This window comes from Raphanus sativus, unplaced genomic scaffold (assembly GCF_000801105.2).
Source record: "Raphanus sativus cultivar WK10039 unplaced genomic scaffold, ASM80110v3 Scaffold0009, whole genome shotgun sequence".
Classification (NCBI taxonomy): domain Eukaryota; kingdom Viridiplantae; phylum Streptophyta; class Magnoliopsida; order Brassicales; family Brassicaceae; genus Raphanus; species Raphanus sativus.
The window spans coordinates 80,344-104,862 of record NW_026615335.1 but is presented as its reverse complement, the minus strand read 5'-3'; the positions used below and the strand labels follow the sequence as shown (position 1 = coordinate 104,862).

The 24,519-nt window shown below is 45.3% G+C and overlaps 2 protein-coding genes and 1 non-coding gene across 3 annotated transcripts; all 3 read right to left on the bottom strand.

Annotated features, from left to right (window-relative positions):
• Nucleotides 1–5,064: 5,064 nt before the first annotated feature.
• Nucleotides 5,065–6,594, bottom strand: LOC130500665 (uncharacterized). The gene has a single exon (XM_056995600.1). It carries the CDS (start codon nt 6,592–6,594, stop codon nt 5,065–5,067), a length of 1,530 nt encoding a protein of 509 aa, XP_056851580.1.
• An 8,936-nt stretch (nt 6,595–15,530) lies between these two features.
• Nucleotides 15,531–16,345, bottom strand: LOC108830117 (uncharacterized). Its single transcript, XM_018603719.1, has 2 exons — nt 15,802–16,345; nt 15,531–15,757 (listed from the first exon to the last, which is right to left on the bottom strand). The coding sequence occupies exons 1-2, from the start codon at nt 16,343–16,345 to the stop codon at nt 15,531–15,533; spliced, it is 771 nt and encodes a 256-aa protein (XP_018459221.1).
• A 4,037-nt stretch (nt 16,346–20,382) lies between these two features.
• LOC130500667 (small nucleolar RNA R71) lies at nt 20,383–20,488 on the bottom strand. Its single transcript, XR_008939252.1, has one exon. It is a non-coding gene; the product is annotated as a small nucleolar RNA R71 (small nucleolar RNA).
• Nucleotides 20,489–24,519: the final 4,031 nt, after the last annotated feature.

The window sequence follows — 24,519 nt, the reverse complement described above, 5'->3', positions numbered from 1 at the left end:
TCTCTACGAACCTGAACCCAAGGTCTTAAAACCCTTCGAATAAATTCAGGTCTCCGTGAACCTGAACCTAAGGTCTTAAAACCCTTCGAACAAATACATGTCTCAATGAACCTGAACCTAAGGTCTTAAAATCCTTCGAACAAATTCAGGTCTCAATAAACCTGAACCTAAGGTCTTAAAACCCTTCGAATAAATTCAGGTCTCCGTGAACCTGAACCTAAGGTCTTAAAACCCTTCGAATATATTCAGGTCTCCGTGAACCTGAACCTAAGGTCTTAAAACCCTTCGAATATATTCAGGTCTCCGTGAACCTGAACCTAAGGTCTTAAAACCCTTCGAACAAATTCAGGTCTCAATGAACCTGACCTAAGGTCTTAAAACCCTTCGAATATATTCAGGTCTCCGTGAACCTGAACCTAAGGTCTTAAAACCCTTCAAACAAATTCAGGTCTCCGTCAACCTGAACCTAAAATCCTCAGTAATCTCGAAGGTCTTAAAATCCTTCCAACAAACTCAGGTCTCCACGAACCTGGACCTAAGGTCTTAAAATCCTTAGTAACCTCGAAGGTCTTAAAATCCTTCAAGCAATATCAGGTCTCGACGAACCTGGACCCAAGGTCTTAAAATCCTTACCAAATCTCCAAGGTCTTAAAATCCTTATCAAATCTCCAAGGTCTTAAAATCCTTATCAAATCTCCAAGGTCTTAAAATCCTCATCAAATCACAAAGGTCTTAAAATCCTTATCAAACCTCAGAAGGTCTTAAAATCCTTATCAAATCCCAAAAGGTCTTAAAATCCTTATCAAATCTCAAAAGGTCTTAAAATCCTTATCAAATCTCAAAAGGTCTTAAAATCCTAAGCAAACTTCAATGGGTCTTAAAATCCCACACACGAATTCAGGTTCCCATGAACCCCCTCCTAAGGTCTTCAGAGTAGCTCAGGTTCCTAAAAACCCTGAGCTAATCTCAATGTTTCAGGAACTCCTTCTAAGGATCCTCGTAATCGAATGTACTCGAAATCTTCGAGACCTGATAAGTCATTGGACATTGTATATAATAATCACGATACATGTCCAAACCAAAACTTCCACTTGACAAAAGTCAATCTCATCCAAGAAACGATCAAACCAAGTCAAATGACTTAATACGAAAAACAAAACCGAAATTTGAATAAAAGGGTTTAAAAGCCTCCTAGGCTAACAAGGGTTCAGAAGACCCTAAGGTTTAAAAGCCTCCTCAGGCTATAAGTCTGAAACGTAAACAAAGCCCATTGGGCAAAAGTCATGAAAAGCAACATTACAATTCAAAAAGAGCAGCAGCTCTTAGCCATCATTATCACGGGAGCTCATCCCGACATCCTTGTCTCCCTCGACTGGATCACTTTCTTTGGCTGGATCTCCCTCATCTGCCTCCTTGTCATCGCCCATCTGGGACGTCTCGACTGGAGCTGAATCAGGACCCACCAAACCTAAGTTAGAACCATACTCTCCGGAAAAGGATAGATTAAACATGTTAATCTCGAAACTACCTGAACTCTCTGAGAATTGAGGAATGGGAAGCTTGCTGGCCGAGAAGTCGGATACTTGCTCCTTTTCATACGCAATCGTAGCCATCAGATTAAGCAAAAGAAATCTTCCATAAAGATAACTGTTGCTCGAGATCTCAACAAAAAGATTGATGCTCGGCGGCTAGGTCTAGCTTCCGAGATAAGGAATCTTATCTCGAAAGCTGGGGGCAACTGTTGGGCCCAAATATGACCCCCTAGCTAGTGATAGACAATAAGAAATGATAACGGGCCGCGAAAGGCCCATCATGAATTCAATCTTCAAAAACAGCTAAGTCAGATCCGGAGGCTGTGAGCTGGAGATGTTCATCAGAGAGGTCAAGGAAAAGAGGCAGCTCGTTGACAAGTAAACAGACGCAGGACCCGATCAAAGAGGTAGCTCGTGGACAAATAAATAGGCGCAGGACCCGGTCAAAAGGGAGCTGTTACAAATCCCTCAAATCACGGAGGGGATCTCGGGAACCAGTTGGCTACGATCAAGCGGGACCTGAGGCTATTTAAAGAAGACATCAAACAATAATCAAGGGATCCGCATTCTCTACGATTCATACACATTAGCTCTTAAATACTATTATCTCTTTGTAATCTCAAAAACATTCCTTGTAAACAATTCTTATCAAGAATCAATAAAATCATCATTCATCTTATAAGTTCTTACGGGATTCAGCCCACGTTATCTTTCCCTAACCTTTTCCTAAATCTTAACCTGACCTAAAATCAGGAGGTGAGTTTAATCCCTCACAGATTCTGCTTGGCTGTTAGATTTGGGGTGTCGTGGTGCTGAGTAGGAGAGCTTGATGTTCCAGTCCTTGCAGAACTTTCGGAAGTAATAGCTCGTTAACTGGGGTCTGTTGTCTGTGACGATCTCATGAGGAGTTCCAAAGCGTGTGATCATGTTAGTCCACAGGAATTTCCTGATTTGGAGATCCGTTATCTTGGCTAGTGCTTCAGCTTCCACCCGTTTGGTGAAATAGTCTGTCACGACTAGAAGAAAAATCTTTTGCCCCGGTGCCATAGGGAACTTTCCTACGATGTCCATGCCCCATTTTCGGAAGGGCCAAGGAGAACTTAGGGATTTGAGGTTCTCTGGTGGGAGGTTGGAGATTGGCGCGTGCTTCTGGCATTGGCTACAGAGCTTGGCTTGTTTGAGGGAGTCCCTCGCCATGGTTGGCCAATAGTATCCTGCTCTTCTAGGTCTGAGTACCAGGCTCCGACCACTAGAGTGGGAACCACATTCTCCTTCATGCAGCTCTTCTAACATCCTGGCGGCTTCTCTAGGGGTGAGACATCGTAGATAGGGTCCTGAAAAGGATCTTCGGTATAGTTTCCCCTTGAAAAAGCAATACCTTGCAGCTTGGCGCTTTATCTTCCGACTTTCGTCTTGATCTTCAGGTAAGGTGTCGTACCTTAGGTAGTTGGTGATGGGCGTCATCCAGGTCTCTCCTTCGTCTACCATGGATACTTCTTCAGGTTCCGTCTCCTTTTCGGTCGCGCGCCATGAAGTACCAGTAGTGGGATGCTCATATGACATGTAGTTTCTAGGGCGGACCCTAGGTTAGCTAGAGCGCCAGCCTGGGAATTGTGCTCCCTTGGAATCTGGGTGAGCTTACAATGTCGGAACCTGTCGAGTAGTCGCTTAGCCATGGATAGGTATCTGATCATACTTGGATCTTTCGCCTGATAGTCTCCTTGGACTTGGCTTATGATCAGTTGTGAATCGCTGAAGACCTGGATATCTTCCACCCCCATCTGTTTGGCGAGTGTCAGCCCTGCTATTACAGCTTCATACTCAGCTTCGTTGTTCGTTGCTTTGAAGTTGCAACGTATGGCCCTTAAGGCTGATTCCCCCGTGGGGAAAGTTAGGACCAGTCCCACGCCGGCGCCCCTTAAGTTACTAGACCCATCAACGTACAGTGTCCATTCGCCTTTCTCCCCTTCGCTACCACGAAGCTTTACCTCTTGTTCCAAGGCTGGAAGCATGCCAGGAGAGAATTCAGCTACGAAATCTGCCAGGACTTGCGATTTGATGGCTGTTGCAGGCCGGAAGATCACGTTGTATTCCCCCAGCTCTATAGCCCATTTTGCTAGTCGTCCAGACACTTCTGGCTTATGCAGAACTGCCTTGATGGGGAAGGAGGTAACCACCACGATTTGATGAGCCTAGAAATAGGGGCGTAGCTTTCGAGCAGCGTTAACTAAAGCAAGGGCCAGCTTCTCAAGGTGACTATAGCGGGTCTCTGCGTCTAGTAAAGATTTTATCACATAGTAGATAGGATGTTGTTTTCTTCCTTCTTCCCATACTAGGACCGCACTGACTGCGTGTTCCGATACCGCCAGATAAAGCAACAGGACCTCTCCTTCCAAGTGTTTTGAGAGGAGAGGTGGAGTAGTGAGATAGGCCTTGAGATCGGATAGGGATTGCTCACATTTCTCGGTCCATTGGAAGTCATTGGGGTCCTTCAGGATTTCGAAGAAGGCGTGCGACTTGTCGGATAGCCTGGAGATGAATCTGCTCAAGGCGGCCATCCTTCCTGTCAGTCTTTGCACCTCCTTGACGTTGCGAGGGGAAGGTATCACCTTGATCGCTCTCACCTGCTCTGGGTTTGCTTCAATGCCCCTGTGGATGACTATGTACCCTAGGAACTTTCCAGAGCTTACTCCGAACGAGCACTTTGAAGGGTTTAGCTTCATGTTGTACCTCCTGAGAGTGGTGAAGGCTTGTTGAAGGTGTGAGATATGGTCTTCGGCGTCTAGGGATTTCACCAACATGTCATCAATGTAGACTTCCATGGTCTACCCTATCTGATCGGCGAACATCATGTTGACAATCCGAAAGGCATAACCTTGTAACAGTAGATACCCCTTGAGGTCATGAATGAGGTATTCTCTTGATCGTCAGGGGTGCATTAGGATCTGGTTATATCCAGAGAACGCATCCATGAAAATCATCAGCTCGTGACCAGCCGTTGCGTCGACCAGCTTGTCGATGTGAGGCAGAGGGAAAGGATCTTTAGGCCAGGACTTATCAAGGTCCGTGAAATCGATACAGACTCCCCACTTCCCATTCTTCTTCCTGACGACCACCACATTGGCTAGCCATTCCGGGTATTGCACCTCTCGTATGAACCCAGCATCTAGTAGGTTCTTGATTTCTTCGTTGATTATCTCGTCTCTTTCAGGAGCGAATTTTCTCCTCTTCTGTCTAACAGGAGGATGCATTGGATCCACCTTGAGGTTATTCATGATAACATCGGGATTAATTCCAGGCATGTCTTCGTGAGACCAGGCAAAGCAATCGGAGTTGGATCTTAAGAAATCGACCAATCTCCTTCTCAAGCTTTCCAGAAGCTTGGAGCCTATCTTTAAGTTTCGACTCGATTCCCTTCCGTGAGCAGGACCTCGTCCATTTCTTCCACTTCCGGCTCTTCGGTATGTGGGGCCGGAAGCTTCTTCTATAATTGCTATAAGACCTGAGTTTTTCCCCTAAGGATAGTCTGATATCAAGACCTAGCATTCTCTTGATTCCCCTTGACCGCTCTGATGCCCCAAGGGGTTGGGAACTTGACCAGATGGTGCAACGTCGAAGGTCCGGCTCCCATGTCATGGATCCAAGGCCTTCCTAATATCACGTTGTATGATGAGGGGCAGTCGACGACCAGGAACTTCGTAGCTTGGTTTACCCCTTCGGCATACACGGGAAGAAGGACCTCTCCGAAGGTTTTTTTGACTTCTCCACTGAAGCCTACGAGGGGAGTTGCCTTTCTGGTTAGAGCTGTAGGTTCCAAACCTAGGTCGGCGAAGGCAGAATAGAAGATTATGTTGCTGGAGCTCCCATTATCTACTAGTATCCGCTTGACCAAGCAGTTTGCTATGGTAAGTGAAATGGCGACAGCGTCATGATGAGGGGTGAGGACCTTCTCCTGCTCCCTTGCAGTGAAACTGATCTCATCTGTTCCAAGGAGTAGGTGCTCGGGACCCTCGGCCTCTTGGCCGTTCCTGGCATTGCGAGTACTTTTCTTGCTGTGGATCACCTCTGATCCGCCTGTGATGACGTGGATCACCCGGTCTTGCTGTGGTGGCAATGCGGGAGCTGCCTCGATAGGGAGACCGGGACCTTCTTTATTTAGGAGGTTCTTGGCTTTATCCGAGAGGAACTCCCGTAGGTAGCCTTTCTTGAGGAGCTCGGCGACTTCCATCTTTAGGGCCATGCAGTTCTCCGTAGTATGACCATGATCACTATGGAACTCGCACCATCCCTTAGGATTTCGATTAGCTTCCGCGGCCTTCATTTTAGGAGGCCACCTGACTTGAGGACCCATTTGTCGTAAGACACCGATCAACTCCGGTTTGGATATCGCAAGATGGGAGATGTCAGGCCAAGTAGACACCATCATCCCTTCGGATCTAGGCAAAGGTCGATGCTGATACCTGCCCCTACTCGGGTTACTAGTCTCCTTAGAGGACTTAGAGTGAGAAGGCTCGTCGCGGTCACTTCTTGTAGGCTTTGATGACTTCTGATCATACTTCAGACCGGCTTTAGCCCTACTAGCGACATCTTCTTCCCATCTTACTTGAGCCCAAGCACGAGACAGCACGTCTTCCATAATCCTGCACTTGTATTTGATCAGCTCCTTGTAAAGCTCTCCCTCTGGAAGTAGACCCCTCTTGAAGGCTGAGATAGCTGTATCAGCATTGCACTCAGGAATAGCTACCTTCACTTGGTTGAAGTGAGCTATGTAAGAACGAAGGGGCTCATTCCTATGCTGGAGGATCTCATAGAGATCATCTGAGTTCTTCTCTAGGTCACGGCTGCTAGCGAACTGCTCCACGAACTTATCGCTGAGGGCTGCAAAGGATTTGATGGATTTTGTGGGCAGGTTGATATACCACTGAAGAGCAGGGCCGGTCAAGGTCGATCCGAATCCTTTGCACATGGTAGCTTCCCTTGCATCCCGAGGGATTGCTACTGCTAGCATGGGTTGCTTGTACTGAGCAATATGATTGTCGGGATCTCCAGTACCTTCGTACATCTTTATGCTTGGGAAAGAGAACTTTCGCGGCATCTCCACCGAAGCAATCTCTTCCACGAAAGGTGTATCAGATTAGGACCCCTGATTGCTTCTTCGAATAGGAGGAGCTGCCCCTGGGAGCCATTCTACCATAGATTGAATGGTGCCGAACCTTTCGGAGACCACTCTTTCTAAGTAGGCTCTAGGGCCGGATCTGAGATCTCGGGATCATTGGGTGAATACTCCTCGTCCTCCGTATCGGAATCGCTATCTACTTGTACTCGGGTCCTATCGTTCGCGGCTCCTCGGCTTTCGGGTCTGTCTTCGGTTGAGGCAGGTCGACGAGGTACCTCTTCACTGTCGCGCGGAGTGTAGAGTGAAGCCATGGGTCGTACCTTAGTCCAGAACCGGTTCGCTTGTTGCTAGCTTCACCGAGGGTATGGTTTTCTTGTCAGAGGACAATATTCTCCGCCTCTATGGCGTCTAGCTTCTCGGCGCTTTGCTGTAGTTGCTTGGAGTGCTCTCCAAGTTGGTCTTTTAGGGTTTGAACTTCGAGGAGAAGTTCAGGACCTCCGGGTGTTGTCTCCCGAGGTTTGTGAAGATCGGTAACCTGACTCTGAAGAGACTCGAGCTTGTTGAGGAGTTCGATCTCTCTCGGAGTCATCTCCGTCTGGTTAGCGTCGTCCTCTAATGCCATCGTCACGTAGTTGGATAACTCCCTTCCTTCTAGCGCCAAACTGTTAGGGTATTTTATGTAGGATCGTTTAAGTGTTACGGAACACTAGAGGATTTGTTTGTAAGAGTTGTAAATCGAGAACAAAGAGATGTTATTGATCGGGACTACAACGTTTGGTGGTGTATGAACCCTAGTTCTAGCCGCCTAAACTCTAATCTCTAAGTCTCGAATTGTCGATCCCTTATTATAGGGTTTGGGCTCCCCTTTTATAGTTGTAGATGTCGGCTTCAAGTAATAGAACTCTTCCATAATCGGAAAAATGGAAGTTTCACCTTGGGTAGAAAACTTCTATTTTGCTCCAAGGGATCGGTCCGTTCTAGGGGTCGGACCCAAGGCAGGGGTTGGTTCCTGGTTTCTTCTTGAACAAGGGTCCGAAAGTCGAGAACCTGTCTGGAAGCTGGAGAAAACTCATGTCTGGATATTTTTCCCCAACAAACCCCTTCGTTCCTACATAGCACGCTTCAACCAAGAGAAGGTGGCTATCCCTGAGTGCAACGCTGATACGGCTATCTCAGCCTTCAAGCGGGGCCTACTCCCAGAGGGAGATCTCTTCAAGGAGCTGATCAAATACAAGTGCAGGACTATGGAGGACGTATTGTCTCGTGCTTGGGCTCAAGTAAGGTGGGAAGAAGATGTTGCTAGTAGGGCCAAAGCCTGTCCGAAGTACGATCAGAAGTCCTCAAAGCCAACTAGGAATGATCGTGACGAGCCCTCTCATTCCAAGTCCACCAGGGAGACTAGCAACCCAAGCATGGGTAAGTACCAACATCGACCTTTGCCTAGGTCCGAGGGGATGATGGTGTCCACTTGGCCTGATATCTCTCATCTTGTGTGTGATATCCAAACCGGAACTGATCGGTGTCCTACGACAAATGGGTCCACAAGTAAAGTGGCGTCGCAAGATGAAGGCTACATAAGCTAATCGAAACCTCAAGCGGTGGTGCGAGTTCCATAGCGACCATGGTCACACCACAGAAGATTGCATAGCCTTGAAGATGGAAGTCGCTGAGCTCCTCAAGAAAGGCTACCTAAGGGAGTTCCTCTCAGATAAAGCCAAGAACCTTCTAAACAAGGAAGGTCCCGGTCTCCCTACCGAAGAAGCTCCAGCATTGCCACCGCAGCAAGACCGGGTGATCCATGTAATCTCAGGCGGATCAGAGGTAAGCGGAATTAGTAGTTCTGCTGCCAAGAGAAGTACTCGCAACGCCAGGAACGGCCAAGAGGCTGAGGGTCCTAAGCGCCTACTCCTCGGAACGGATGAGATCAGCTTCACTGCAAGGGAGCAGGAGAAGGTCCTTGCTCCTCATCATGACACCCTTGTCATTTCACTTACAATAGCAAACTGCTTGGTCAAGAGAATAATAGTAGACAATGGGAGCTCCAGCAACATAATCTTCCATTCGGCCTTCGCCGACCTAGGGTTGGAACATCAGCCCTAACTAGAAAGGCGACTCCCCTTGTAGGCTTCAGCGGAGAGGTCAAGCAAACCTTAGGAGAGATCCTTCTCCCCGTGTATGCCGAGGGGATAAACCAGGCCACAAAATTCCTAGTCGTCGACTGCCCTTCATCGTATAATGTGATACTAGGAAGGCCTTGAATCGACGACATGGGAGCCGTACCTTCGACTTTGCATCAGCTGGTCAAGTTCCCAACTCCCTGGGGCATCAAGGTGGTCATGGGAGATCAGGAGAATGCCAGGTCCTGCTACCAGACTACCTTGAAGGGAAAGACCCAAGTCTTATAGCAATTACAGAAGAAGCTTCCGGCCCCGCACACAGAAGAGCCGGAAGTGGAAGGAATGGATGAGGTTCCACTCACAGAAGGGAACTTGGGTCAAAATTGAAAGACAGGCTCCAAGCTACCAGAAGGTCTAAGAAAGAGATTGGTCGACTTCTTGAGATCCAACTCCGATTGCTTCGCCTGGTCCCACGAGGACATGCCTGGAATTGATCCCGACGTCATCATGCTTCAACTCAAGGTGGATCCAATGCATCCTCCCGTCAGACAGAAGAGGGGAAGTTCGCTCCTGAAAGGGACGAGATAATCAATGAAGAGGTCAAAAACCTACTGCATGTCGGATTCATACGAGAGGTGCAATATCCGGAATGGCTAGCTAATGTAGTGGTTGTTATGAAGAAGAACGGGAAGTGGAGAGTCTGTATCGACTTCACGGATCTTAATAAATCCTGTCCTAAAGACCCCTTACCCTTGCCTCACATTGACAAGCTAGTCAACGCAACTGCTGGTCATTAGCTGATGAGTTTCATGAATGCATTCTCCGGATATAACCAGATCCTAATGCATCCTGATGACCAAGAGAAGACCTCATTCATGACCTCAAGGGGCATCTACTGTTATAAGGTCATGCCTTTCGGATTGAAGAACGCAGGTTCGACCTATCAGAGGCCTGTCAACATGATGTTCGCCGATCAGATAGGGCAGACCATGGAGGTGTATATTGATGATATGCTGGTAAAGTCCCTGGACGCTGAGGACCATATCTCGCACTTTCAACAAGCCTTCACCACTCTCAGGAGGTATAACATGAAGCTGAACCCTTCAAAGTGCTCGTTCGGGGTAAGCTCTGGGAAGTTCCTAAAGTATATAGTCACCCACAGGGGCATCAAAGCAAACCTAGAGCAGGTGAGAGCAATCCAGGTGATACCTTCCCCTCGCAACGTCAAGGAGGTGCAAAGACTGACAGGAAGGATGGCCGTCCTGAGCAGGTTCACCTCCAGGCATCCGACAAGTCGCATGCCTTCTTCGAAACCTTGAAGGACCCCAAGGACTTCCAATGGACCGATAAATGTGAGTTGGCCCTATCCGATCTCAAGGCCTATCTCACTACTCTACCTCTCCTCTCAAAACCCTTGGAAGGTGAGGTCTTATTGCTCTATCCGGCGGTATCAGAGCATGCAGTCAGTGCGGTCCTGGTGAGGGAAGAAGGAAGGAAACAACATCCTATCTGCTACGTGAGCAAATCATTGCTAGACGCGGAACCCCGCTATAGTCACCTTGAGAAGCTGGCCTTTGCCTTGGTTAACTTTGCTCGAAAGCTACGCCCCTACTTCCAAGCTCATTAAATCGTGGTGGTCACCTCTTTCCCCATCAAAGAAGTCCTTCACAAGCCGGAAGTGTCCGGACGACTAGCAAAATGGGCTATAGAGCTAGGGGAGTACGACGTGACCTTCCGGTCAGCAACGGCTATCAAATCGCAAGTCCTAGCAGATTTTGTAGCCGAATTCTCTCCTGTTATGCTTCCAGCCCTGGAACAATAGGTAAAGCTTCGTGATAGCGAAGGGAAAAAAGGCGAATGGACATTATACGTTGATGGGTCTAGTAACGTAAGGGGCGCAGGCGTGGGACTAGTCCTAACTCCCCTACGGGGAAATCAGCCTCAAGGGCCGTACGATGCAACTTCAAAGTAAAGAACAACGAAGCTGAGTACAAAGCTTTAATAGCAGGGTTGACACTCGCCAAACAGATGGGAGTAGAGGACATCCAGGTCTTCAGCGACTCACAACTGATCATAAGTTAAGTCCAAGGAGACTACTGATGTCTTGCATATTTACATGTTTTTAGCATTCATATCTTGTGCATTTTGATCATATAAGTTAGGCATTAGGAACCTTTAGGTCTGTGGGAACCGAAATTCAGACCGTCAATATTTCGTATAAATAAGGAAACTAGGAAAAACCCTAATTTCCCAGAAGGTCCCGGATTTCTGAGAAACCACACGTCAAGCAATCAAAACACGACAATAACGGAAAATAAAAATAAAAATCGTAAAAAGAGAGCAAGAAGGATTTTATTCCGAATCTGCGTATGAGCTTGACAACAACAGGACAACATGCTTCGGCTACGAGAGTTTTCAGCGAGATCCTAGTTCTAATACCCGAAGGTGGCTGAACCTAGTTGAGTCGCAGCTCAAAAAATAAAAACGGAAAGTTGCCTAAATTGCTCTAAGTGCTAAGTTGCTCTGGAAAAGTGATGCCTCTATGCCTCTCGCCTTGAACTCCTTATATACTCTCTCCAAGGTTGGTTTACGCTTCCCCCTTTTGCCCTTAAGCCGTCATAGTCGAAAAAATGGGAATATTCCATTTTTTCAGATTTTCATGATTATCTGCGGAAAGTTTCCATTTTTTCCGCGGAAACTGATGCTTATCCTCCAAGCATAAACCGTCATAAGGTTTATGGGTTTTTAAGAAATCGCAAGTGGGCTTCGAATCAAGTTTAGGACCTCTTTGGGCCGTATTTTTGATTTGAGACTTTTTTACGATTTCTCCGATAAGGTTAAGTTCTCCACGGTTTTATAAGAAACCAAACAGACAATTCCATTTGATCGAGAGATCAAGGAACTGATAGTCGTGAATTGCGGAGAACGGCTATACGGATAGTCGAGAATGCATAGTTTTACGTCATATCGTCGTTCCGGAAGACTTTGGACGTTTCGGAGAATGATCGATGCACGAACGCTCGATCGCTATAGCGACCGAACTTTGTCCGCAGCTCGGTCGCAATAGCGACCGAGCTGTAATCGAAGATCGGTCGCTGTAGCGACCGAGCGTTGTCTCGTGATCCGTTCGCTATAGCAACCGATCTCTTATCCTTGACCCAATCGCCATCGCGATTGGGTTTGTGCCGTGGATTATGGTCTGTTTTCCGAACGTTTGGAACCATTGCGAAGCTACGATTATCTTAGGATGCTTGTTTGCGGATGTTCGGACCTTTGATAACAATGTTCCGTTTGTTTTAGGAAAACGTTTTCTTTTTTAAGTCGTAAATTTCTCAAGCCGTTGATTAAGAAATCACTAATATCTTAAGCCGTTGTTAAGAAATCGTTGATTTCTTAAGTCGTTGATTAAGAAATCGTCTTTGTTAAGAAATTGTTGATTTCTTAAATCGTTGATTAAGAAATCGTCGTTTTAAAGAATCGTTCTCTTAAAACAAGATTTTTCCGTAAATGTTTCGTATAAGTTTTTCTTTTCCGAAAAACCGTAAAAAACTTCTAAGCAAATAATTTTTAATGGAAATTTGGATGCCAACTTGTCCTTGTCCGATTTCGACCCCAACAGTTAGCCCCCAGTGCGGTAGAATCGTGGGCTAACGAGATTCTGTCATATAGTTTGGCGAGTTTAGGCGAGATTTTAGGTCAAGTTAGTGTCCAAAAGTCCGAACTTGAATAGTAAATCCTGAAGTTTATAAAAGAGAGGGTAACTCTTTCATTTTTACTCACCCATCTTTCATAAGACTTTCTTTGAAGAATCCTCTCAAGAAATTTTTTTTGTAGAAAGAAAATCCTTCAACTAAAGGTCAAAGTTGTTTAAGCGGAAAGAAGTCTTCCAAGAAGAAGACTCCCGTGACTCCTTCTCCCGATTGCAATCAGGATGAAGAACTCCTCATTCCGAAGGCCGAGTTTGAGCTTCCTCCGAATGCGGTTGAACTTGATGCGTATTGGAGAGCAAGTAGTGATCGTATAACACGTCCCGGAGAAGAAAAGTTTCCGATCTGCCAATCTCGGAAAGCGGGGGCCCACCTGCCGAGTAAGACCACTGATCTTTTTCTCGAGACGCTTCGGAAGTTTGCCGGAGTCCCTGACGCGGTTGAGTTCCGGATTCCTAAGGTCGGAGAAAGCGCCGACCATCCTCCGGAAGGCTACTTCACGTGTTACGAGGCGGTTCTGACGCGCTGTCGCATCTGGTTTCCGATTCCTGAGATCATTGTCCGTGTACTGGACCGTTTTCAGGTTTCGTTAAACCAGCTGAACCCTAAGAGTTTAGAGATCCTTATCGGTCTCGTAATTCTGAGTTACGAGTGCGGCCTATCCCTCACTGCCAACCATTTTGAGGCACTTCTGCGGATTCAATACAACAAGGAGTCGACCTCCTGGCGACTGACTCCTCGTACCATAGTGCTGGTAGTAAGGGGAACCGTTTCCAATTTTAACAATTGGAGACAATTTTTCTTCTACGTCCGACTCAATGCTGCGTCCGTCGCGGAGGAATTTATTCCGATATTCCGGACGGCTCCAAATCCCCTTCCACACATCAGCGTGGTCCATCCCTGGCCTAGGGACATTATGGAGTTAAGGGACGCGCTTAGGAGGGTTCGGAAGGCGATCCGATTGGTTCACTCTGACTTCGAGGCGGAAGGTGAGATTGATTTTGCTCCTGTTGAGCATCTCCCGGAGCGTGTTCCGGTCGAGAGATCGCCTGAGTTGCCACGGAAAAATAAAGACATCGAGGTCGAGGATCACGACTTTCCCGCCGACGATTCTCCGCTTCCGGGATGGGATCCGTCTCTAGGCTTTGGCGATGGGAGCGGTTCGAGCGATGCGCAAAATCCCAATTTTGACGACTTCTTTTCCGATCTTCCTGATCATCTTAATCCGTTCCCCTTTGTGGAGGAAACGGAGATGCCCGAAATATTGGCGGAGACTTCTCGCGTGGTAAATGGGGTTAGTTTCTACTTCTTCCTACATTCTCTTTTGTTATCCGATCATATTTATATTTTTGTAAAAAATAAAAATTCTATTTTCGAATTTCGCAGGCGATGAACCATCTCGGCTCGGCGTTGGTGGATAGCCAGAGAGAATTGAGGATCTGGCGCTTCAAAGCGGAGAAGAACGCGAATGACTTGGCGCGACTTCAGGAGGAGACCTTAGAGCGAACTTAAGGGCGGCTGCCGACCATGCTAGAGAGATTCGCCGAGCGAGGAGGCAGGCCAAGCGGGAGATTGCCGCCGAGATGCAGAATCGAGCGATGCGTTTCCAGGAGGAGTATTACAATCTCCGGGCGGCCGATGCCGCGGTAGGTGATTTTCGCGAGTGTCGCGGATCGGTTGGAGCTCTCACGAGGACTCAGCAGAGGGATTATGTTTACAAAGAGGAGTTGAGCCTCATGCAGGATGGCATGAAGGACAATGTTCACGCCAAGTCGCTTGTTCCCCCCATCGAGGAAAGGATCTGGGGACTCTAAGAGCCGATCCCTGTTTCTCTTGACATGGTGGAGGTCGCGACCGAAGCGGAGGGAGGTGAAGATGAGGTGACTTATCCGACGGAGTTCGGAACTTTGTCGTCGGATAATTTTATCCTCTACTGAATTTGTCGGGAAAATGTTTTCCCTTATCTTTGTATTTCCGTGGCCAAGTGTGGCCGTTTTATATGTTTATGCCGCGACCGTAGCAGGTTGCGTAATTTTATGTATTTCGGGACTGGCCTTTTAAGGCTTTGAATCCCTGCCGTCTTTGCACGGCTTTTTATAAATATGAAGTAAGTTTTTCGATGATTATGTTTTATGATCTGATTTAAACTTTCGCCAAGTGTAGAGGGCAGAATGCTAGTAGTCATTTCGTATTCTAACTCTTAATTCGTCGCTTGGTCCGTATGCTACTTTTTTAGCGAGTGTTTTAGGTATAAGCGATAAGAGACATGTTTTGGGATCTCGTATTTGATACTATGTTCGTGAGATGTTAAGTGCCAGCAAGACTGGGCTTAGGGCAAGACCTATGTTTAGTCTCAGCTTAATGGCTATGCGATGACTGATCGGCTTCCGTTTTGCCTGTTTGTGATTTTGACCTGATTCGTACCGTTTTAAAATCCGCGAAATGTTACCGGTTTATACTATTTGTCTGAGTACGAACCGAGCGACTTCCTTTACGAAGTGCTAGACAAAATTTCGATTTTCTTGTATAGCGCGCTATGGTATACTGGTCGGATGTAAGAGGATCTCGTGAAAAGATCTGACTACGAATTTGTTTAAGTGAAACATTTCTTTATTTGCCCGTCGGGCCAATCGACGGGTTTGTTTTCGTTTTTAAGGTCGTGGAGGGACTATTTAGTGGTTGTTTTAATGTCGCGGGCGGACTATTTTGATTAAATGTTTAAAGTCGCGGATGGACTATTTTGACGGATGATACGAACTAAAAATCTTCAGTAAAACTGTGACGTCTCGCATTTTCTTGAGGATACGTTTTTCCTTTTCTGGAATGTTTAAGAATCGATAGATTGAGAAAAAGAATTTTATTGAAAAAGTTTCGAAAATTTCGAATACAATTGCGGGTAATTTTTTTTTTGTCTTGTGGGAGTATACGAGTATACGCACCCACTCCCCCGCCTTTTTGGCGAGGGGGATAGCTGAACTCGCCGGGTTTCAACAGGCTGCCTACGTACCTCTTTTGAGGATCAAGCCATCTCGTAGTTCTGTTTGTGCCGTGAGTGTGATTACTCGTCGGCTAGTTTTTTGTCGACCACTTTAGTCGCGGGGTCGACGTTTTCCTCGGGATTTTTCTCTTCCCGTTGAGTTGTGATGTTGTCTTTGGAGTCGGGGACGGTTCCGATCTCTGAATCTGCTTCTGCAGAAGGCATCGATGTGCCCTTTGTCGGGGCATCTTCGGCGGAAGGTTGGGTTCGCTTGCGTTTAAAGTGGAGGTCGTCGTTATCTGCCTTATCTTATGCTCCGCTAGGAAACAAAGTCGCGACTGTTTTTGACAACCCCAGATTGCGGCGATTCTAGTCCTGGTTGGGAATTTAACGCCCAAGTAATAAGTCGAGAGAACGGCCTTCATGGCGTTTAGCCATGGTGTTCCCATAACCGCGTTGTAAATAGCCGGGCTATCTACCACCGCAAAGTCACCTATCTTGGTGACGTTTTTTGCTATGACGGGTAGTTGGATGGATCCCAGGGTCATGGACGTTTGTCCGGAGAAACCCGTGAGCGGTTTTGGTACCGGAGTGACTTCTCCGAGTTTAACGCCCATCCTTCTTACGGTAACGCGGAAGATTAGTTTTACCGTGCTTCCGGTATCGATAAGTATTCTTGTGACTTCGAGATCTCTTATTACGAGATCAATGACCAAGGGGTCGCAGTGAGGCTGGTCGATTCCGCAAGCCTCTTCTTCCGTGAACGTGATCGAGGCGTTATGCCCGTCTCGAGTCGGAGACCGTGGGGGATACTTCACAGTTGTCTCGGCTTTCCGTTGGTAGGCTTTGATGGCCGAGACCGAGTCCTTGCAGTACTGGGATCCTTTCATGATCATGTTCACCCTCCTGCGGGAGTTATCATTCCCTCTATCGTCCGGTCTTCTCTCGCGTTTTTCTCCGGCCTGATTTCTCGGCGACGAGTTTCCACGGGAGGATTCTTATTGGTTTTTGGCGGACGGTCGGAGTCGAGGATTAAATCCTTGACGCTGGTTACTCCAGAGAGTTCTCCAGCAAGCAGCTTTGCGGCAAGCCTTGCCCCTATGACTTTGCAGTTAACCGTGGAGTGACCTTCGGTCTGATGGAACTCGCAGTAGACGTTTTTGTCGTAACTCTAGTTACGGTTCCACATATTTCCCGAAGTTCTGCCCTGCTCCGTAATTACCGCGTAGTTGTGCGTGCCTTGGAGTGCTTCCCCCTCGTGATGGACGTACTTGTCGTTATGAGAAGTTTTCTTCTTCGACTTTGGATCCATGTCTTTCGAAGAGTTCCTTGCCGGCTTATGTTTTTGCGACAGGACTTTCGTCTCTTCTTCGATCATTATGTAATCCGAGGCTTTATGGAGGGAGTCCTGGATTGTGTATAAATAAGGAAACTAGGAAAAACCCTAATTTCCCACACGTCAAGCAATCAGAACACGACAATAACGGAAAATAAAAATAAAAATCGTAAAAAGAGAGCAAGAAGGATTTTATTCCGAATCTGCGTATGAGCGTGACAACAACAGGACAACGTGCTTCGGCTACGAGAGCTGTCGGCGAGATCCTAGTTCTAATACCCGAAGGTGGCTAAACCTAGTTGAGTCGCAGCTCGAAAAATAAAAACGGAAAGTTGCCTAAATTACTCTAAGTGCTAAGTTGCTTTGGAAAAGTGATGCCTCTATGCCTCTATGCCTGTCGCCTTGAACTCCTTATATACTCCCTCCAAGGTCGGTACGCTTCCCCCTTTTGCCCTTAAGCCGTCATAGTCAAAAAAATGGGAATATTCCATTTTTTCCGATCTTCATGATTATCTGCGGAAAGTTTCTATTTTTTCCGCGGAAACTGATGCTTATCCTCCAAGCTTAAACCGTCATAAGGTTTATGGGTTTTTAAGAAATCGCAAGTGGGCTTCGAATCAAGTTTAGGACCTCTTTGGGCCGTATTTTTGATTTGACACTTTTTTACGATTTCTCCGAAAAGGTTCAGTTTTCCGCGGTTTTATCGTAAACCAAACAGACGATTTCATTTGATCGAGAGATCAAGGAACGAATAGTCGTGAATTGCGGAGAACGGCTATACGGATAGTCGAGAATGCATAGTTTTACGTCATATCGTCGTTTTAGAAGACTTTGGACGTTTCAGAGAATGATCAATGCACGAACGCTCGATCGCTATAGCGACCGAGCGTGGTCTCGTGATCCGTTCGCTATAGCAACCGAGCTCTTATCCGTGACCCGATCGCCATCACGATCAGGTTTGTGCCGTGGATTTTGGTCCGTTGTCCGAACGTTTGGAACAATTGCGAAGCTACGATTCTCTTAGGATGCTTGTTTGCGGATGTTCGGACCTTTGATAACAATGTTCCGTTTCTTTTAGGAAATCGTTTTCTTTTTTAAGTCATAAATTTCTCAAGCCGTTGATTAAGAAATCGCTAACCTCTTAAGCCGTTGTTAAGAAATTGTTGATTTCTTAAGTCGTTGATTAAGAAATCGTCTTTGTTAAGAAATCGTTGATTTGTTAAATCGTTGATTAAGAAATCGTCGTTTCAAAGAATCGTTCTCTTAAAACAAGATTTTTCCGTAAATTTTTCGTATAAGTTTTTCTTTCTGAAAAACCGTAAAAAATTTCTAAGTAAATAATTTTTAACGGAAATTTGGATGCCAACTTTGCCTTGTCTGATTTCGACCCCAACAAGGTCCATTTTGCATTCATTTGTCCTTAGCAGGTGTTGGAGCATGTTTTGGTGTGATTTGAGGTGTTTGGGAGTCAAAAAGAAGGTGAAGAATCAAGTTTGGCCATGAAAAGAGAAGTCAATCCATGATCTGGTCGAGACAAAGATGATCTTGGACGGAGGCCTTAGAGATGTCTTCTGTTGCTAAGATTTTGTGGCAGACAGAAAATTGAGTTAGCTTTTCAATGGAAGTGGTTTCAAGTCATTTGGAGCTATATTGGAGGAGTTATGATCAGTTTACTAAAAGCACATTAAGCTGACCGGGTAGAGTGGCCCGGGTACAGCTACCCGGGCGCAAATGATGGGTCTGGCCAAGGAAGTTTTGGACCGGGGAAGCATGGACCGAGTACAAAACCTCGGGCGGAGATGGACCAAAGAAGGACCAGGGAGGCTTGGACCGGAGTCGGCACCCCGGGCGCAAAAGGAAGAAGCAAGGACCGGGGTGGCAGGACCGGGTTGTTTGACCTTGGCTCGACCCCGGTCCATTTTCTTACCTCATTTTGGACGAAAATTAGCTTTTCCTAAGGTCATTTTGGTCATTTGTCTTGGTGTTTCTTCCTTTCTAAACCTAAGTATAACTACTCTTGTAACCCAAAGTTGAGACTTATCTTCTTTTCTCTCTAAGAACACATTGAAACCTTAAAGAAAGATTGAATCTTTAGTTTCTTTTCTTCCTATTTCTTTGTGATTATTGGTTTAAACTTGCTTCTCAACATGTTTTCTCTTAAATCAACCATGGGTTTAAGGTTAATCATGAAGATTAGTGAGTAGACTCCTTTTGGATTCATGGGCTAGGGTGATTAAGGGTGATTAGTGAAGATCTAAGGTGTTTAGTGTTAGATTTACTTGTTTCCTTTCTTGTTAAGGGTTCTCAATGCTATTTTGATCTTAACCATATCAAAATAGATCCTTAAGCATTTCCTGCCCACAAGGTGTATGATGAAATGCCTGAACCAACTCTTCAATGCTTTTAGGCTTGCTTTACCTAAGAGATTAGTTGTTAAAAGAGTTAATATTGCTATTAGACTGTTTCTCCATGTTTGCTTTATAAACATTCAACCTAAGAGATTAGATGCTTGAGTTACTTTAGCAAAAGAGCATGCATCTAGAGATAGAGCTTGTTTAGCTTAGTGTCTAGGCATAAGGAAAATGTTAGATTGATAGCTTGCCACCTCTAGATTGGATCTACATCACCCAATATCAAATGCCTAGCCCCATGAGTCCTCCTTGCTTCATATTAAAAAGAAAGTTCACTCTTTTATTGCATTTCTAGTATAGCCTTAGTTTATAATCAAAACCATCTCTCTTATTGGATTGCACTTAGCTTAAGTATAGACTTGCATTCTATTTGCATTGAGATCATCTAGGAATGGATTGACATCTGAAGTACTACTTTGATTTGCATAATTGGACCCTTGAAAAGTCTTGTTATCAAATTGGCGCCGTTGCCAATCCTAGTTTGATTTTGACATTGAGATATGGTCACTTGCTTGAGACTAAGTCATTTTTATTATTGCTGTTTGTGATATTGATTCTCTCCCTGCAAAGCTTGGTGCATTTCAGGTGTATGAACTTGAGGAGCAAAGGTTCATCAAGCCTTGTTCCAAGAGTTGAAGACATAGCTGCACGTGAAAGAAAGTTAGTAAGAAAGAGAAGAGAAGAAGAGCAACAGGTTCACTTGCAGAGATTGGGGTTTGATATGGAGAACCTACCTCAACATGAAGCTGCTCAAGCTGGTATTGGTCAAGGAGCTGCCAACCTTAGACCTCAGTGCCAGCCACAACACCCTCCACGCCAAGCTAGAGCCATTGGGGCCTATGATCAACCTCACATCAATGGTCATAGGTTGGGAATCAGAGCACCTGCTGTGGAGAACAACTACTTTGAGATCAAGTCAGGACTGCTCAACACCATTGAGAACAACAAGTATCATGGTCTTGCTACTGAAGATCCTTTTGACCACTTGGACAAGTTTGATAGCTATTGTGGTTTGTCCAAGACCAATGGAGTGTCAGAAGATGCTTTGAAGCTCAGGCTCTTCCCTTTCTCTCTGGGAGACAAGGCAAGACAGTGGGAGAAGTCTCTCCCAAGCGACTCTATCACTACTTGGGATTAGTGCAAGGAAGCCTTTCTAGACAAGTTCTTCTCCATCTCCAGGACAGCTAAGATCAGGAATGAAATCTCTGGGTTTCAGCAAAGGAACTTAGAAGTTTCAGTGAAGCATGGGAAAGGTTCAAAGGCTACCAAGCTCATTGCCCACACCATGGCTTCTCCAAAGAGAACTTGTTGAGTACCTTCTACAGGGGAGCTATACCATAGTGCAGAAACAGACTTGATACAGCCAGCAATGTATTCTTCTTAGGCAGAAACGAGGTGGATGCAGAGGAGCTGATAGAGAACATGGCCAAGAGTGACTCAGTATACAGTGAGGATCATGATAGAGTAAATAGAAGTGATGATCAGCAGACCAAGAAAGAGCTCAAGTCTTTGGAAGAGAAGCTGGACCTACTTCTTGCCAACAAAGCTAAGCTGGATCAGATGAAATCAGTTGGGGAACAGCAACAAAAGCAGGTTGCTGAAATCAAGAAGATTGGTGGCTTGGAAGGACAGGAAGAGGTGTGCTTTATCAACAACAATGGAACTTGGTATAGGAAAGAGCCCAACTTTCAATACCAAAACAACTACCAGCAAAAGCCCCTCTACAACAACCAACAAGGTGGTTATCAAAGCAACCAGCCTACTCAAGCTAAAGGAAGCTCTTCTCAAGCTCAAGTTCCAAGTTCAACCATGGAATCTATGTTCAAACAAATCCTAGAAACTCAAGGGAAATTTGCTAAGGACATTGGAGATGAGTTCAAAGCTGTTCATGCCAAGATTGATGGAACTTATTCTGACCTCAACAACAAGTACATGCAACTTGCCTCTCACGTCAAAGCTTTAGAGAGCCAGGTTGCTTATATGCCTTCATCCTCCAAGCAGCCTATGAGAACTCTACCAGGGAAAGCAGAGGCAAACCGAAGGGAACATTGCATTGTTCTCCTCTCTAGTGACACTTCTCAGGTCGCCACCTACAAGAGAGAGGTAGATGAGATTGAAAGATTGGTGTTTGGAACTGGAATTGAACAGGTTGAGCATGTGGTTGTTGCAACAGCTGAGTCCAAGATCGTGCAAGAAGCTGACAGGATAGTTGCAGAAAAGGTTGAGCAGAGCATAGAGCACAAGGCTGAGAAACCAGTTGAGAGAAGATCTGGTCAGAGGCTGAATGTGGTGAAGCAGGAAGACACTGAGGTTGAGCTATCCCCCTATGACAAGCTCCCTTTTCGAGAGAGATTCCTCACCAAAGCTCAAAAGAAGGTGGTCTCCAAATTCAGAAAAGACTTGAGTGATATTGGAGTAAGGCTTCCAGAGATCCACAACATGCAAGCTGCTCATGTCAAGATGATGCTCATCAAGGACATTATAGACCACCAAGCTGAAGTAGCAGAGCTCCTGACATCTCTACAGTCAAGCTTGATCCACCAGTCCCACCCAAGTCCCTCCCTAAACTAGGACACCAAGGGATGTTCACTTTGCCTTGCTCCCTTGGAAAGCTTAACTTTGATGATGCTCTAGTTGATTCTGGTGCAAGTGTGAATGTGATCTCACTTGAGGTGATGAAGAGTCTAGGGATTGAGCACATGCTACAAGACACATCTAAGCTCCAATTTGGGGATTCCTCTTCTACAACCCCAATTGGTATCATTAAGGATTTCCCTTTGAAGCTTGGAGCATGCAGCATCCCTATAGACCTCACTGTTTTGAAGATGGCAACTAGGAAGAGATACCCATTGATCCTTGGCACTCCATTCCTCACAACAGTGGGAGCTTGCATAGACTTTGCCAACAACAAAGTCACACTCCTAAATATGAACAAAGCTGTCTCCTACCCTCTTTAATCACCTAAGTTGAAAGCTGAGTATTGTGGCACAATAACTTGTGGAGCATCCTCCATTGAGAAGACAAAGGCTGAGCTGAGTGGTATTGAGAAAGAGGTTCTTGGTGAAGAGTCCCCTAGGGAGAAGTATGATGAGCACTTGGAAAGTGCTCAAAAAGAGGAGGTGAGTGAAGCCACAAAGGCCTCCCATGGCAAGAAGAAGATTGTGAAGGAATCTCACCGTCCACCTCTTGAGAAGACTCCTCACACCCTTACTCTCCACCCAATGAAGCTCAAGGATAGAGCTATTGAGTACAAGATCAAGTGCAAGGGAAGGTCTAAGCCATTCTCAAGTGCAAAGGCCATCATCACTCCTAACCTCCAAGATGATCCAATCAAGCTTCAAGAGCTTCTCTCCCACGTCCTCACCATCACTCTTGAAGGTGGAAAGGAGTCTCCTTCTCACTAGCTAAAGGAAGGAAAGTCAAGGTAGAGACTTAAAACAAGCTCACTTGGGAGGAAGTTCCATGTCTATCCATGTACATATCAGTAGTATCTTCTGAATAAGAGCCCTTGGGTTGAGAGGAAGGCGACCAGACACTACTCCTTGCACCACACTGCTCTTCTAACAATCCATCAGAGGTACTCATTCACCTTAATCTTGTACATACCAGTTTATTTTTGCATATTATTTGCATTTGGGTACCTCTCCCTTACTCACACAGAGGCTGTGTGATTCAAGTGTGGGGGAGGTACCAAGTATTTGATCATTTTTGCTTTGATGATTTTGAGTCTCATGCATTGCATTGTACATACATTTTTGCATAAAAAAAAATTTCAAAAGATCATGTAGTGGCATCATCTGCATCTTTAAGATTGAGTCTAAAAGCATATAGGTTGCATTCATGCATTAAAATGATATCAACCTTGTAAAGAAGCTCATGCTAAGTTCTTAAATTGATAACCTTTGTAATCATGGCAAGTAGCTTGAGCATCCTTTAGAGAGCTTGTAGACTTTGAGCCTTGAAAACTCTTCTTGAAACTCATTAGAATGTTTGAAACTCTCTCTTTGAAGCTAGCTCCTGTCACATTTAGACTTAGTGTCTCTTGCATATGGTCCCTTGTGTACTAGGTCATGGTTATACACACTTGAGTTGTCCCATCCATTTTACCAATCTCTTTTGACTAACTCAAGTGGCACTCCATCCCCTTAATCCCCATCCTTTCTTTCAAGCCTTCATTGATTCTTGAGTGAAGCCTTTTTGGAAAGCTTTTGTGCATAATGTTGAAAGTATTGGGAACAACAATGCTTAGTCTCCATTCTTGCTAGATTAGGCACTCTATTATCTAGCTCTTAGGATGGGGAGGTGAGTGTTGTAAGTTTGATATTGGGGAATGAGATTTGGTTAAGGAAGAGAACATAGACTCATTGGTTATAAAAAAAATAGATCCCTAGAACTCTAGAGAAAGTTATTCATTATGTCTTATAGGGATGGCAAAGAAGGATTCTAGCTCTAGTATATAAGAATGTCTTGGCCCCCATGTATAAAAAAAGGAAAAAAAAGAAAAAAAAAAAAGAAAAAAATGAATGAAATAAGGGGGCTAGCAAAGTTAGTGAGAGCTTAGAAGTGTTTACAAATATGAAAATCCCTTGTAGACTTCAAAAAGAAAGAGTTCTAAGTGAGAAATTACCTTTGAGTATCTTAAAATGTTTTTTGGTGAGTGATGTGAGTTGGGTTGACATTGGGGTTAAGTTCTTAGTTATGATTATCTAGGAAAAGGGTAGAATAATGGAGATTGAGCATTGTATGCATGAATTGATCCCTTTCTTAGATATATTATGTGCAATGTCAAGGCTACTTATTTTGAGAGTTAGCCACCCAAAAATACATGCTATCTTATCTTGTTTCACTTCACACTTTGACCCTTTTTCCTTACCAAACCAAATGACTTGGACCATTTGACCATGAGCAAGATTTCTATTGAGTTACTTGTTGATTGTTAGAGAGTTAGTAGATTTGTGGTTTGTGGAAACATGATGATGAGGAGTAAAGGTGCAAAAGAGTTATGATAGGCCTAGAGAAGTTAGAGATGGAAAAAGTCTTTGCTCATTGCTATTTGGCATGATTGTGATAGGTTGTTAGGTTGAGAACTAAGAAGAGATTCTTTTCGTTGTGAGTCTTCCCTCCTTGTGTTTTGAAAAGTTTACTTGAGGACAAGTAAAGGTCTAGTGTGGGGGAGTTGATGTCTTGCATATTTACATGTTTTTAGCATTCATATCTTGTGCATTTTGATCATATAAGTTAGGCATTAGGCACCTTTAGGTCCATTTTACATTCATTTGTCCTTATCAGGTGTTGGCGCATGCTTTGGTGTGATTTGAGGTGT

Bases quoted from the DNA above. Each gene is read 5' to 3' on its own strand.
- LOC130500665 (XM_056995600.1), bottom strand. From the start codon at position 6,594: ATGTACGAAGGTACTGGAGATCCCGACAATCATATTGCTCAGTACAAG.
- LOC108830117 (XM_018603719.1), bottom strand. From the start codon at position 16,345: ATGATCATGAAAGGATCCCAGTACTGCAAGGACTCGGTCTCGGCCATC. The intron at 15,758-15,801 runs GTTGTCAAAAAC...GCGGAGCATAAG, and splicing joins TAGAATCGCCGCAATCTGGG to ATAAGGCAGATAACGACGAC.